General features: G+C 33.4%; 1 protein-coding gene across 1 annotated transcript in view; it reads left to right on the top strand.

The window, feature by feature from the left end:
* Positions 1–11,826, top strand: part of LOC106461838 (homeobox protein prospero-like) — an 18,680-nt gene extending 6,854 nt beyond the window's left edge. Inside the window, 4 exon segments of the mRNA XM_022388913.1 lie at positions 3,101–3,261; positions 10,672–10,816; positions 11,047–11,142; positions 11,144–11,826. Coding sequence (XP_022244621.1) covers positions 3,101–3,261; positions 10,672–10,816; positions 11,047–11,142; positions 11,144–11,227 — 486 coding nt within the window. The 3' untranslated portion in view covers positions 11,228–11,826.
* Positions 11,827–12,793: the final 967 nt, after the last annotated feature.

The raw sequence follows: 12,793 nt of genomic DNA, 5'->3' as shown, positions 1-12,793 counted from the left end.
GAGTTTCTTGCATTTTAAATTATTCATTGAGCAGTAATATAAAGAATTCAATTTACTGGCTTTATTCTGAATGTTATGTACAATAGTTCGATCAGTATATTCGTACAATTGACGACGCCGATTGCTCAGTTCAAATGAAAAAGTTTCTCTTTTGGAACAAAATATCCTTAATGTGTCACGCATTAAACCAATAAAACATTTCGTCAGTCTATTCTGTATCATAGTTTTATCATGAAGAGAGAGATAGTTGAATTTAAGTCTAACACCACTAGGGGTTAACTTTAAAGATGAACAAATACGGAGAAAAGACGTGTGGCTGCAGTAACTGGTTTTAGATAAAGTAGCCTTGAAGAGAAGGAGACCATAACGAAACAGTTGAGTAGGATTGTGATGAAGGTAGTTTATGATTTCATTACGAAGGCTGTTGTACGTTCTCTTACTACTGCTATTAATACTTGGTAGATATTTTGGTTCAAGTCTAACAAACCATGAATGGGTTTTAGAGACAATCAGGGGCACCCACAAACATTAGTTTCTCTGCGCCCCGCTTGTGGAATTAGATTTAATGTTTTTAGTGACAAGATGGGTTTTACAGATAGCGGCGATATGTTGACGAGAATTAAGATTAAATGGTGCTAGATTATAAGAGATCTGTATTAATGAAGAGTAGTTAATTATGAATAATGATGTTGAATGAGCTACTGAAGATAGTCGGAAAAGCTGTGATTGTGGAGATACGGAAAGAAGACGAGAGAAGGAGAGCTTCTATTGGTTGATGCTTGGTCTGTTGGACTCGAGAACGTAGTTGAAGCTGGAGCACGTGCAACAAACGTCTGCTTGTTTACACACGTGGTGATGACGTCGGTCAAGGAGATTTGTCGTTGAGATAAGCAGAGATATGCAGACAGAGTACGCTGAAAATTTGCTAAAGGGACATTGTGATATAAACTTTAACTTGATTAATTATTACAGACTGAAATGATTATTTAACAAAGTCAAATGACTGAGATGGTTTATACATTTTGATTTGTCTTTTATCAGATTTAGAAAACTAATTTTAATTTAAGCTCAGTTTGAAAATTTTTAAATTTTGGTTTAAGCTTGAATTAAGCGTACAATCTATTTCAGAGCTGTAATATATAAATCCAAAATATAATAATTTAGGTGTGGGAGAAAACGGGAGTGCCTCGAGAAAACCCACTTTCATGACCAGATCGTCGAACAAAATTAAATTTTCTGTCTTTCCTGGCAATTCGGGTCTGGGATTGTTGACTGGAAATCTGTAGGTTGTTCGTGAAGATTGAAGAGTTAGTTATGATGCTCCGTTGTGTTTGGGTCTGGGCTGTGTTTTGAACCTGTTTCCTGGCTGGTGGTATTCGGGTGGATCTTTCTTTGACATCTGGTGTTTTCTCTGAATGTTCTTTAGCTGGAGTTGTCTGGGTGGACTTCTCTATGGTCTGAGGTGCTTATCGTGGATCTTTCCTGGCTGTTGTGGCTTGAGTAAATTTAACTGGTTGGTCTGGTTGGTTCACGGCGGCGGATGGCTGTAGAACTTTCTGCTCATGAATTCTGTTGGTTTGTTAGGAACGGTTGAGAGGTTGAAAGTGGAATGATAGGTGTAGCTGGCTTCGGTTAGGTCGTTCAGCTCTAAAATGGAAAGAAAAAAAAATAGAAAATGAAACCATGGGTTAATAGGTGGTCATTCGTGGTTTTGGAAGGGATGAAGTGGGTAGGAAGTCTTGTGGTTCTTGAACAGATTCGGTGGACAGCGTGGATGGCTTAGTTTGATGTCTTCGTGAGTGTGGATGTTAGGATAGATTGACAGATCAACGCCTCTAAGGAAAAGAGAAAAAAGGTTTGTGTTAGATTTCGGGCGATTGCAGTTGACGGGTTGTGTTGAGTTTCACGGAGAGCATAAGTAATCTAAGTCGGAGGGTGCGACGGGTTGAATAAAAAATCCACCCCTTCGAAGAAGTCTTGTCTTGGTGGGATCCATGGCTGCATTTGGATTGTATTGTCGTAGAAAGGAGTTGATTCGGCTAATGGAGTAGTTCTTGGGAATCTCGTCAATGATGACGGGAGAAACATTCGGCGTAGATAACCAGGGAGATCTTCCCGCGGTAAAATTACCCGCTTGGTCTAGGAGAGCAGAACGGAACGTTTACACGGTTCGGCATCAGGAACTTGAATGACCCCCAAGTTCTCTTAAAAAGAGACATGATGTTTAATAGGTCGCGTAAAAAATCAGAGAATAAATAAGTAGAAAATATGAAAGTGATAGAATTAATCTATGATAGTAATTTATTGGCGACGTTTCGAGCAAACGCTCTTTTTCAAGCCGGAAACAAGGTTTGTAGCAAAATTACAATAGCAATTGTAACGAACTGCGTAATGTGTATTATGTGCTAGAAGTAACACCACAATCATCAGTGCAAAACAACTCTGATGTGTGTGTTTTGTTCTAAATCAATAATTTCATAATATCATTATAAATAATTACATGAAGTGCACTATGTATATATATATATGTATGGGTCATCATACAAACTGTTATTACATATGCAACGCATAATTTTTAATTATTTACTCACACACGCATGTATACATATATTATGAAAGAGTAAGGTCCTATTAACACAATCTACAGCTGTATGTAAATGCAATAGTTATGATAAATGAGTAAAGTCCTGTTAACATAACCTGCAGATGTGTATAAATGCAATGGTTATGGTGAAATAGTAAGGTTCCGTTAACATAACCTGCAGCTGTGTATAAATGCAATGGTTATGATGAAAGAGTAAGGTTCTGTTAACATAACCTGCAGATGTGTATAAATGCAATGGTTATGATGAAAGAGTAAGGTTCTGTTAACATAACCTGCAGCTGTGTATAAATGCAATGGTTATGATGAAAGAGTAAGGTTCTGTTAACATAACCTGCAGCTGTGTAGAGATATATAAATGCAATAGTTGATTAGACTATATCGAAAAACAGTCTAGTGCATAGTAATAAGGCGTTTTTGTTTAACTTAATAATACATTAAGTTTTTTTATGAGAACATTGGAAGTATTGGTTTGAGTAGTTGATTTTCCTTATCTAGTCTTACACCAGTACCCTTACTCCCATGCACCTAAGAAAAGCCAAATTGATGTTCTTTTATGCGAGATATCCTAGTTCTGCGGTTTTGAAGCTCTACTTTCCAGACATCAAATTCAATAAGAACAACACGGCTCAACTCGTCAAGTGGTTCTCTAACTTCAGGTGCGTTAGATATCATTCTTCTCACTAGGGGTAGAAAATAATAAAGTTTATATAAGATTGTGCTATAACAAGAAATAAAAAGAACTATAACATTTATAAATATATTAAATGATTCTTCACTAAACTAATAGTGCCAATTTTGTGTAAACTTTAATGTGAGTTAAAGCACTCTACAAATTTGAAGCTAAAAAGTCTAATGAAAACATTTTTCATTATAAACAAAAGAACAATTTTGAATATTATAAAACGTGTGAATCAACCTATTTTATCTCGTAATTAAACAGAGCTACAAAATTCTAAGTAAGTCCAGTATCTAATATTAATTTTGACTGGTAGATGTTTAGTGGATGCTGAAATCTTGAATAATCAAATAAACTATTTTAAATATCTTTACATATTATTTTAGTACAAGAAGTTATTATTTTATCTCATCTACTTTCCCAAGCCTACATAAATGTTTTAGCTAATTAGTTAACAATAATCGAGTTAAATAGAACAGTGCTTTAGTATTATCATCCAACCACTAAGGAATACTCTCACTGGTAAAATATGGATTTGTTCCTAGAAGTCCACCTACCGTTGGAAAATGACATCAATAAAAAATATGGGACGTTTTCTTTTCAATGCCTTCCAGTGGTTTGCTTGACAGGAATCCACATATTTCAGAACACGGCTTCGTGTTGTTGTTGTTGTTTGTTTGTTTTTTTACGCGTGGTATAAACTCTAAAGAGTCTCCTGACAACATGCAGTAACGGTATACTATTCTTTAGCTATTTAACGTCAGCTGTAAAAAGCCAGCGTTACTTTAACTCTTAATGAGCACTAGAAGTTATTAAACCCAGCTAATTTTGGATTAATAACTTATACCTTAGAAAATTAAAAATAAAAACTACTTATTGAGCTAACTATAATTGAACAAGAGACTCAGAATGGGGAATATCGTTACAAACAAACAAAAAAATTATCAAAAATCAAAATAAAATATTGTTACGTCTGTGTTAGTTTGTTAATTTTTCGTAGAAATTCTTTCCGAGAAACTTCTGCGATACAAGTCCTTTCTTAAATAACACTAGTTTATTCTTTCTCAATCCAACTTTGCAATACACAGAATTTCCACAGTCACTTTCACTTCAACACACGTTATAATTCACACACTTAACTTAAGGTGCCCCCTTGACTCGATTATCCGTGTCTGTATCTTCAATTTCTCTATCTGCAACTATATCCTTGCCGTCACATTATTTGCCGGCTTATATACTATAAAAGCGTACATCTCGTCTCTTCGTGAATCTTCTAGATACTCATCACGTGTTACTAGAGTCACGTGACTTCCGCTGTCGTAACAATATAGCATTGGAAGTTCTTAATGCATTATGAATTCAGGTAAAGATTATTTATTGAGCTAAAATTTAAATCTGTATTCAGTGTACTAAAAATATTTTGTCATCTCTAGAACCACTTTGGAACCTTCTTTGTAAACACATTGAACATGAAGAATATCTAAATATCTCAAGTATTATTTCACTAAACCGAAAGTATGGGCCCGGCATGGCCAGGTGGTTAGGTTGCTCGGGTTCGAATCCTCGTCACACCAAACATGCTCGCCCTTTTAGCGTTTATTTGTTGATAAAAGAGTAGCCCAACAGTGGGTGGTGATAACTAGCTGCCTTCCCTCTAGTCTTACACTGCTAAATTATGGATGGCTAGCGCAGATAGCCCTCGTGTAGCTTTGCGCGAAATACGTAACAAACAAACAAACCAAAAGTATGTACAATAAATCTATATATATTGTAAACATAAACATTATCTAAGCAGTTGAATTAATATTTACATCATAACAGAAGGATTGCTTTACAAACAGCGAGACCAAACCTATGAAATAAAACATATTTATAATATAAAACAAGCCTTAGCAAAAACGCTGAAGAACAAAACAAAATGTATGATATATAAAATGAGTCTTTACTGTCCGATTCTTGTAATAGAACATTTGATTAGTACAGCTGAAGTACGTCATTTTGAATAATGCTGAATGACTTAAAGAAAGTTTTCCACGTTTCAAGTTTTTCTAACTTCTAGTAATAGTAACAATGAGTTTCAGTTTGTTGCAACATAAGATCCGTCCAAACAGGTTTCTACGAGAATGCGGATAAAGATTATTTATTGAGTTGAAAGTTAAATCTTTATTCAGTGTACTAAAAATATTTCGCCATCTCTAAAACTACTTTGGAACCTTCTTTGTAGAGACATTGAACATGAAGAATGTTTAAATCTTATTTAACTAAATTAAATGTATCAATTCCATCTAACTCAACTTGTGACTCCCTCCATCAGATGAAAAGAAATTTGACGATAATGAATGGACTAATTTCACTTTCTCTTCTACACTCCCAAGTTGCAAAATATCGAACGTAAGAAAGAGAAAAACCACCCTGTTCTTCCCTCGTCCTATTTTGTTGTTATTCCTCTGAGACCATTCATCTGTCGATAGTTACCCTCTAGCGTATTTAACACTTGATAAGACATTTATGCCATCCGTTATTAATACTCAGTCCGATCTTTTCTGTATGTTGCAACCACAAGCTTTTTTAATCTAGTGGGAGTTTTAATCTTAATGAGCGAGAGTCTGATCTAGTTTGAACGAATGTATTTTCTGTAACAGCCGTTCGAGCGTAAAGATATACCTACTGCAGACAAACAAGCGTCTATGGGCCATATCTAGGGCGACTTATATTTGTCAGGTGAGAGGACAGACGGATGACATAAAACTTGGAAAACGCTCCAGTAGACGGATTAAACACGTGCTCCCTTTCTTGTTACTTTACATTGGCTAAACGTTACAATAGCTAAATAGAAAGAAAAATGAAGACAAGTTACATGGACTGCTGTATTATTTTATATATTCATGAATGTTCGTCGACAACAAACTGATGAAACACTAAAAACATATTCCTCACGAAACAGCACATAAACTTTCTCCTATCATCTACATTTTACGAATTTGTTTTCACAAGGTTGATTGTTGTTATCATGAAATCTACAGACACATTCAGAGTAAAAACGTTGTATTGTTCATATTTTTGCGTACTGAGACTATCAAAGTATGGATGTTGGAATAAGCGTCTAAAAATCACTTTAAATCTCAGTGTGAGAAGTATAATTTGAAAATTATTTAAAATATTTCAGAACTTATTCTTCGGATGGTTGAACGTTCATGCTATAATTTGAAACGTATGGAAAACCCTAAATATGGCGTTGTTTCTTTAAAAAGGTTTTGGATTTGACCAAAGTGGCATAATGTACTCCATAAAGTTGTATGTATTTTTTATAGTAAATAAAAGAAAGATATTCAGTTTTTACGTTTTCATAACGGATTTACTGAAACTGACAAGTTATTTTTGTTTTACTCTTATTTGGAACACAGACTGCGACATTTATTTACAAAATAACTGTTAGTGTGTTTTTCTTATGTAACGATCTATAAATTAACTATGTCTGAATAATATATCACAACATATACGTTTTTGTGTATTATATATGTATTTAGAAAACATACTGTAAAGAAACGAATCGAAAATGTAATGACTTGTAATGAAACATCGGAATTGTAGAGAGATCAAAAGACTATTACAGTCGTAATGTATCTAAGAATTATTTGTACTTATAATCTACGTATGTAACTGAATAATAGTGTTATTTCTAATTATTTTCCGTATTTATCTGACATCAAATGTATCGTAAACTAGTGTGTGTGTGCGTTTTTTTTTTTCATAAATAAGCATCGTAGTGAAATTGGAAATAAATTAAACAACAGGTTAAAAATTAAGTTACTGTTGTAAGATAAATTAGCGTCAAAAGGTTTCATGTCAGCCTTATCGTACACTAATAGAGATGATTACAGTCGTTTTCTTTTTAAAAGCTACTTGTTTACTTTTCATAAAGCCTGTTTGTTAACCTGTGTAAACATATGGTTGCACTTACAGCGTGCGAACAAGAGAATATATCTAACGTTTCTCTAATTATAGTTTTCTTTTCATCATGTTGTACATAAAAATGGGCGAATTTTTAATCAATATCTTGGACTGTAACCATTCGGTTAAATTCTTAAATAAAGTAAACTCACGTGTGGTGCATAAATGATTAATCAAACATCTTGTGAGTTTAATCTTTTTTACAAGACAACAACAATCAACGTTTAAATCGAATTTTTGTAATTAAGCTTTTTGGCATTAAGAAACAAACTCATAACTGACCTTATAGTCCTGATAATAAAAATGTACCCTGAAACTGAAATTATACTTGAATTTTTCTAATTGTTCTGAATCAACTATCTCTTATTTCATTGCAAGCCCCTATAAAGCATTACTTTAAAATGCAAACATATTTTTTTGAGAAGATCAACTAATTACGATAGGAAGATATAGCATTGTGTTTCGCGGGGAGTGAAATATTTTAATAAAAACTTAGGCACAAAAATCAGCAAATTATTAATACAACTGTTTCGTAATCAGCCACTCACAATCAAGCTATCAACATCCAATCAGGGATAAACTGGCTCTTAAAACGGTCGAACCTGTTAAAACATAACACAGTGTATTTAGGCCACTTCTAATAAAATTATTCCATCGTGCTTTCTCAAAAAGGAATGTCTTTTTAAAACCTTCCAAAATTCAATCTATTATTTTTCACAGACACTTGAATATATATTCTAAAAATATTTCTAGACAGCATAACGCTGTACCTTTTAAGCGTATTGTTAAACTTGCCTGATATCGATTTTGAGAGTAAGTTAATTTTGTCTAAACAGATTTCTGATTTGATGAAAAAGAAGAAAAAAAAAACTAAAACTGCTTTCAACGCTCTTTTTATAAATGAAATTACTGCACAACATTTCGAATCCAACTTAACGGTAGCAGAGATAGTCACGGTTTGTTTTTCTTTTCTCAAAACATGGTTATCACTCTTATAGAAACACTATCATTATTGAATAGAGATTTCTGATAATCTTATTTCAATTAATCAAATAATTTTTGTATTTACGCAGAATCGGAGGAACACTCATAGGTTGGAGTTTATCTAGCATCATTTACAGTAATAAATCTTACATCCAACCACCTTAGAATATGAATATATGTTATTTGCTTTAGGTTTCACTTATCATTTAATTACAAGCCCAACAAAATGACGATTCTGAATTGCACTTCCTACTTATTTACACAAGACTTCTGGCCATCAAAGATAAGTTTCTACGTTAGTTGCATACTTCTTATTTTCATAAAGCAGTTACTATCAGATTCTCTTCTTTATCTAGCAATCCTTTTACTGTCAAACAATATGCATCTCCATACAACATTATTTTGCACTACTCCTGTCGGTACGTGGTACATTTCCGTTTAACCGTTTCTGTTTAGTTTATTTGTCTTTATTGTCTCATTATTTACCATATAATCTTTTTTTAAGCATGAAATACTTATTCTCATCATCTAGCAGAGCAAAAACGTAATGATCTAATCCTTGACAAACCCTAGTACACATCCTAAATATCCACCTGGAACATGTTTTCCATAAACATTTCATCAATTGTTCTCCATGTGCTAAATATTTATAAAGCAAAACTGAAAAATACTTTAAACCTTGAAGTGGTTTCGTAACTTCACTGCTTCCTAACATAGCTTTTCCTGAAATAATTTTAGTTATCAGACAGAGATAGCAGGAAACTTCCTAAATAAACATAATCATCAAATTATATAATATAAGGCTTAAAAGAAGATTTTATGTAGTTGGCATGGAATGGTGGCTTCATTAATTGCGTAAGGAATATTCATGTATAAATATTATATATATACAAACTGTGTGTATTCATTTTCACTCGTAATTATACCTTCTTTACAAGACAGAGAACTGACACTCTCATTGCAACACTGATAACAAGGCTGACTTTGCAATCCCTAATCTCGGGTGCCATCGTAATTACTGTTTATCCTGTTCTCTTTTCCTAGCTTTAGATAGCTTTAGGTGTAATAAATGACTTATGTATAGAGATATTAAGAACTGTGTTATAAACACGTCAGCTATAGCTTTTCACGTTCAGGAAAACAACCATATAACAGACCTAAAAATATCGAAATAATAAACAGGGAAGAAAACACCAAACGTAGAAAAATGAAGGAAGCTACTGCCATCCAAACAGAAGACAGTGGACCACCAGTGGGTATTAATCAAAACAACGGCCAACAACAACTCAATACTGCATGGACACCACTAACAAAAGACATAAAACATATTATTTGTCGTGGTTTTGATGTAAAATTAAACCTTTAATTTTACAATGTATTATTTGAAGTTTCAAAATTTCTTTGTTTTATGTATCTATTTATTTCTATTTGTCTATATATTACCTATAACTGTGTTTTCCTTATGTTTATTATATCGAAGAAATCGATTTATATTCTATATTCATCATAATTCTATATGATAATATATGATTCTATATCATAATTCTTACATATTTTAAAGCAGTGTTCCACATTTTAGGCCCGGCATGGCCAGGTGGTTAGGGCGCTCGACTCGCAATCTGAAGGTCGCGGTTTCGAATCCCCGTCACACCAAACATGCTCGTCCTTTCAGCCGTGGGGGCGTTATAAGTGACAGTCAATCCCACTATTCGTTGGTAAAAGAGTAGCCCAAGAGTTGGCGGTGGGTGGTGATGGCTAGCTGCCTTCCCTCTAAATTAGGGACGGCTAGCGCAGATAGCTCTCGTGTAGATTTGCGCGAAATTCAAAAACAAACAAACAATCCACAGTTTAACGAATTTTTCACTCACTGAATTGTTGCCCGATTAAGGCTCCGGTAAGAGGGACGAAAGCTCGCAATGAAAGTATTTTAACTTAGAGGAAAGTCCGTTTATAATTCTACATGGCGTTATATTTTTTTGGATTTTGGTAACATGCTGATACACGCTGCTTGTTTAATAGATCTATAGTACTAATATTTTGGCAAAACAAAGTTCATTAGCCCAAACCAGGGTTTAAAACTATACATTTGATCGTTTAAGTAGTAGAGTATAAATGTGGACGAACTACCAATTTCTACTGGTTGAAGGCAAGCAGTATAAAAAACATAGAATGCATTTAAATTTAAGTGAACTCTGTTAGAGTACTGAGTTTACAATAAGGTCTTAACTATATTCTATTTTATAACAATTATTAAATAAACATATGGAGTAAAATAAGTTTTATTTCTACAATATTTCTGAAGAACTCGTTTTTTAATATTGGGTTCTACTTAACTGAAATATTAAAAACTCTCTGTTACGGGGAAAAAAATATTTGTTTTAAATATATTTAAACTGGTTGTTGATCCTTTTTTTCTCGGATAACTTATTTGTTTTCATATTCCTTTCCGCTTTAGAGAGTTTTATTACATCCAGATGGAGAAGTATTCTAGACAAGCTATTAGTGAAGGCATCAAAAGTCCAGAGGACCTGAAGGTCACTATTGATTCTGAACTGATCAGGACCCTTAATCTCCATTACAATCGAAATAACCACATTGAGGTATGTTAAGAGGAAAATTTTGGCATAACTGATAGTGGTGCATTTTTATCCACAACAGTATATGTGTGACAGACTCAGTATACATACACACACGATAATAATATCGAGCTCTCCAAACAAGATTGAATTCTTAAACCAGTCATTATAGTTTAAATGTTTCTCATCATAAATTTTTACAAAGATAAGTCAACTCATAACATAATCCTGATTTTTTTCTTGGCTTTTTTTAGGTTCCCGAACATTTCCGTTTTGTTGTTGAGCAGACTTTAAAAGAATTCTTCAAAGAAATTATAGCAGGAAAAGATCAGGAACAATCCTGGAAGAAGGACTATTTACAAAGTCATAGCTCGTCTCGACGATAATGTCCCGACATATTTCAAAACACCAAATTTCTTAGAACAGTTAGAATGATTACGTTTTTGGGAAAGTTGTCTTTATGCTAGTTTATCAACTTCTAAACAAAGAACATATTTAAGATATCTCCATGTAATTAAGAAAACGAAAAACTTCAGAATAGATCGTTGTATTTTTAGAGTTGTGCCTTGGACTTCAGCAATCTTTACTGCGAAAATAATTTTTACTGTAACCCAATTTTACCGCCAAACAGAGTGATATTTATGGAAATTTTCAGATGTGTTTTAGTTATATTGAAACTTTCGTGTGCTGTGCTAAAGAAAAAAGGCACGTATTTAATTTATTTTCATAGTTATAATCCCTGAGTTTATTGGTTTATATTTAATAAGCAGGTTATCATTTTTTTACAGTCTATACTATTTCTTTATAATAACTACTACAATAGTATTTCGTTCAGAGAAACTTTTGTTTTTTAAAAATATTTGTAATTATAACCATTGTTTTGTAAATATATATGTAGCCACTAGAGGTCGCGATGAGTGCCCTAGTCATCATACAATGAGCAAGCAAATTTGTCATCTGTTAGGGGATACTCTTGTCCAATTATGAGCGTAAGAGCTATGTAATGTTATAGTTATTTATTAAAAGACGTTCAAACTTGGGGCAAAACACTTGATTTCTTAGTTTAAGGGTAAAGGCCTGTATTAAAAAATTAAGCACTGGAAAAGATCGCTTTTACTATTCATCCTTCATTTTGGAAAATTAGTTTCTTAACAAAATTCCCAGTGATTCTTAATGTTTGCCTTAAAAAATATATTTTGATCGAGTTATTTCAATTCATTTTAGTCCACGAGTACTCGATATATATTTCTTTTATTAGTTACTGTATGATTAAGACCCATATAATTGTTATCAATATGATAGACAATATACGTAAACATTTTCACGTATGATTCGTTGTAAGCTCTGTCTAATCGAAATCGTTATTTTATTAGCTTCAAAATTTAATCACTCAGCAGTAAAGTTGAATCTGGCTTATCTTTATATAATTTTTATTAATGTTGGTTACTATCGTGTTTCATGTTATCCAATAATTTGTGATTCTAAGGTAACCTCGACAGTTCTTCCATATTTTGGTTTCACCCTCAGTATGAAACGTAAAGGCACTTTCTGGTCAAGAAGTCGTATAGCTCTGCACTGAGCTAAAGACAGGTTGACAGAAAATAAATTCAGTAACTTGTACTTGAGCTCAACGTTGGTATTCAAAGGACGTGTTTCATGTCGTTAAATATGAACAGGAAATTTATACTCAAGCTCACAGTTCACTACGAAGTTGTGAAAATTCGCAAGCTCTTGCATACGCAGTTTATGTAGCAAGGTTCAAACAAGCTCTTGTGTTTCTGTACGAGCTGTCGTTGCTTAAGACCCATTCCCGTAAAGGATTGTAGATAACGACTAACGTCCTTTCTAAAATGTTTACTCACTCCACTGATCACCAAGCAGACGAATATTTTCTTTCTTAAGTTCTAACATAAACCAGAGTTATGAGTTTAGATTCTTGAGAACAGAATGCTGCATTAGTCATATTTTATCTACAGCGTTCTCTGACAAGACACATTCATC

This window comes from Limulus polyphemus, unplaced genomic scaffold, assembly GCF_000517525.1.
Source record: "Limulus polyphemus unplaced genomic scaffold, Limulus_polyphemus-2.1.2 Scaffold1042, whole genome shotgun sequence".
In the NCBI taxonomy this organism is placed as follows: Eukaryota; Metazoa; Arthropoda; class Merostomata; order Xiphosura; family Limulidae; genus Limulus; species Limulus polyphemus.
The sequence above is the reverse complement of the archived record's forward strand: the minus strand, read 5'-3'. Positions and strand labels throughout refer to the sequence as shown.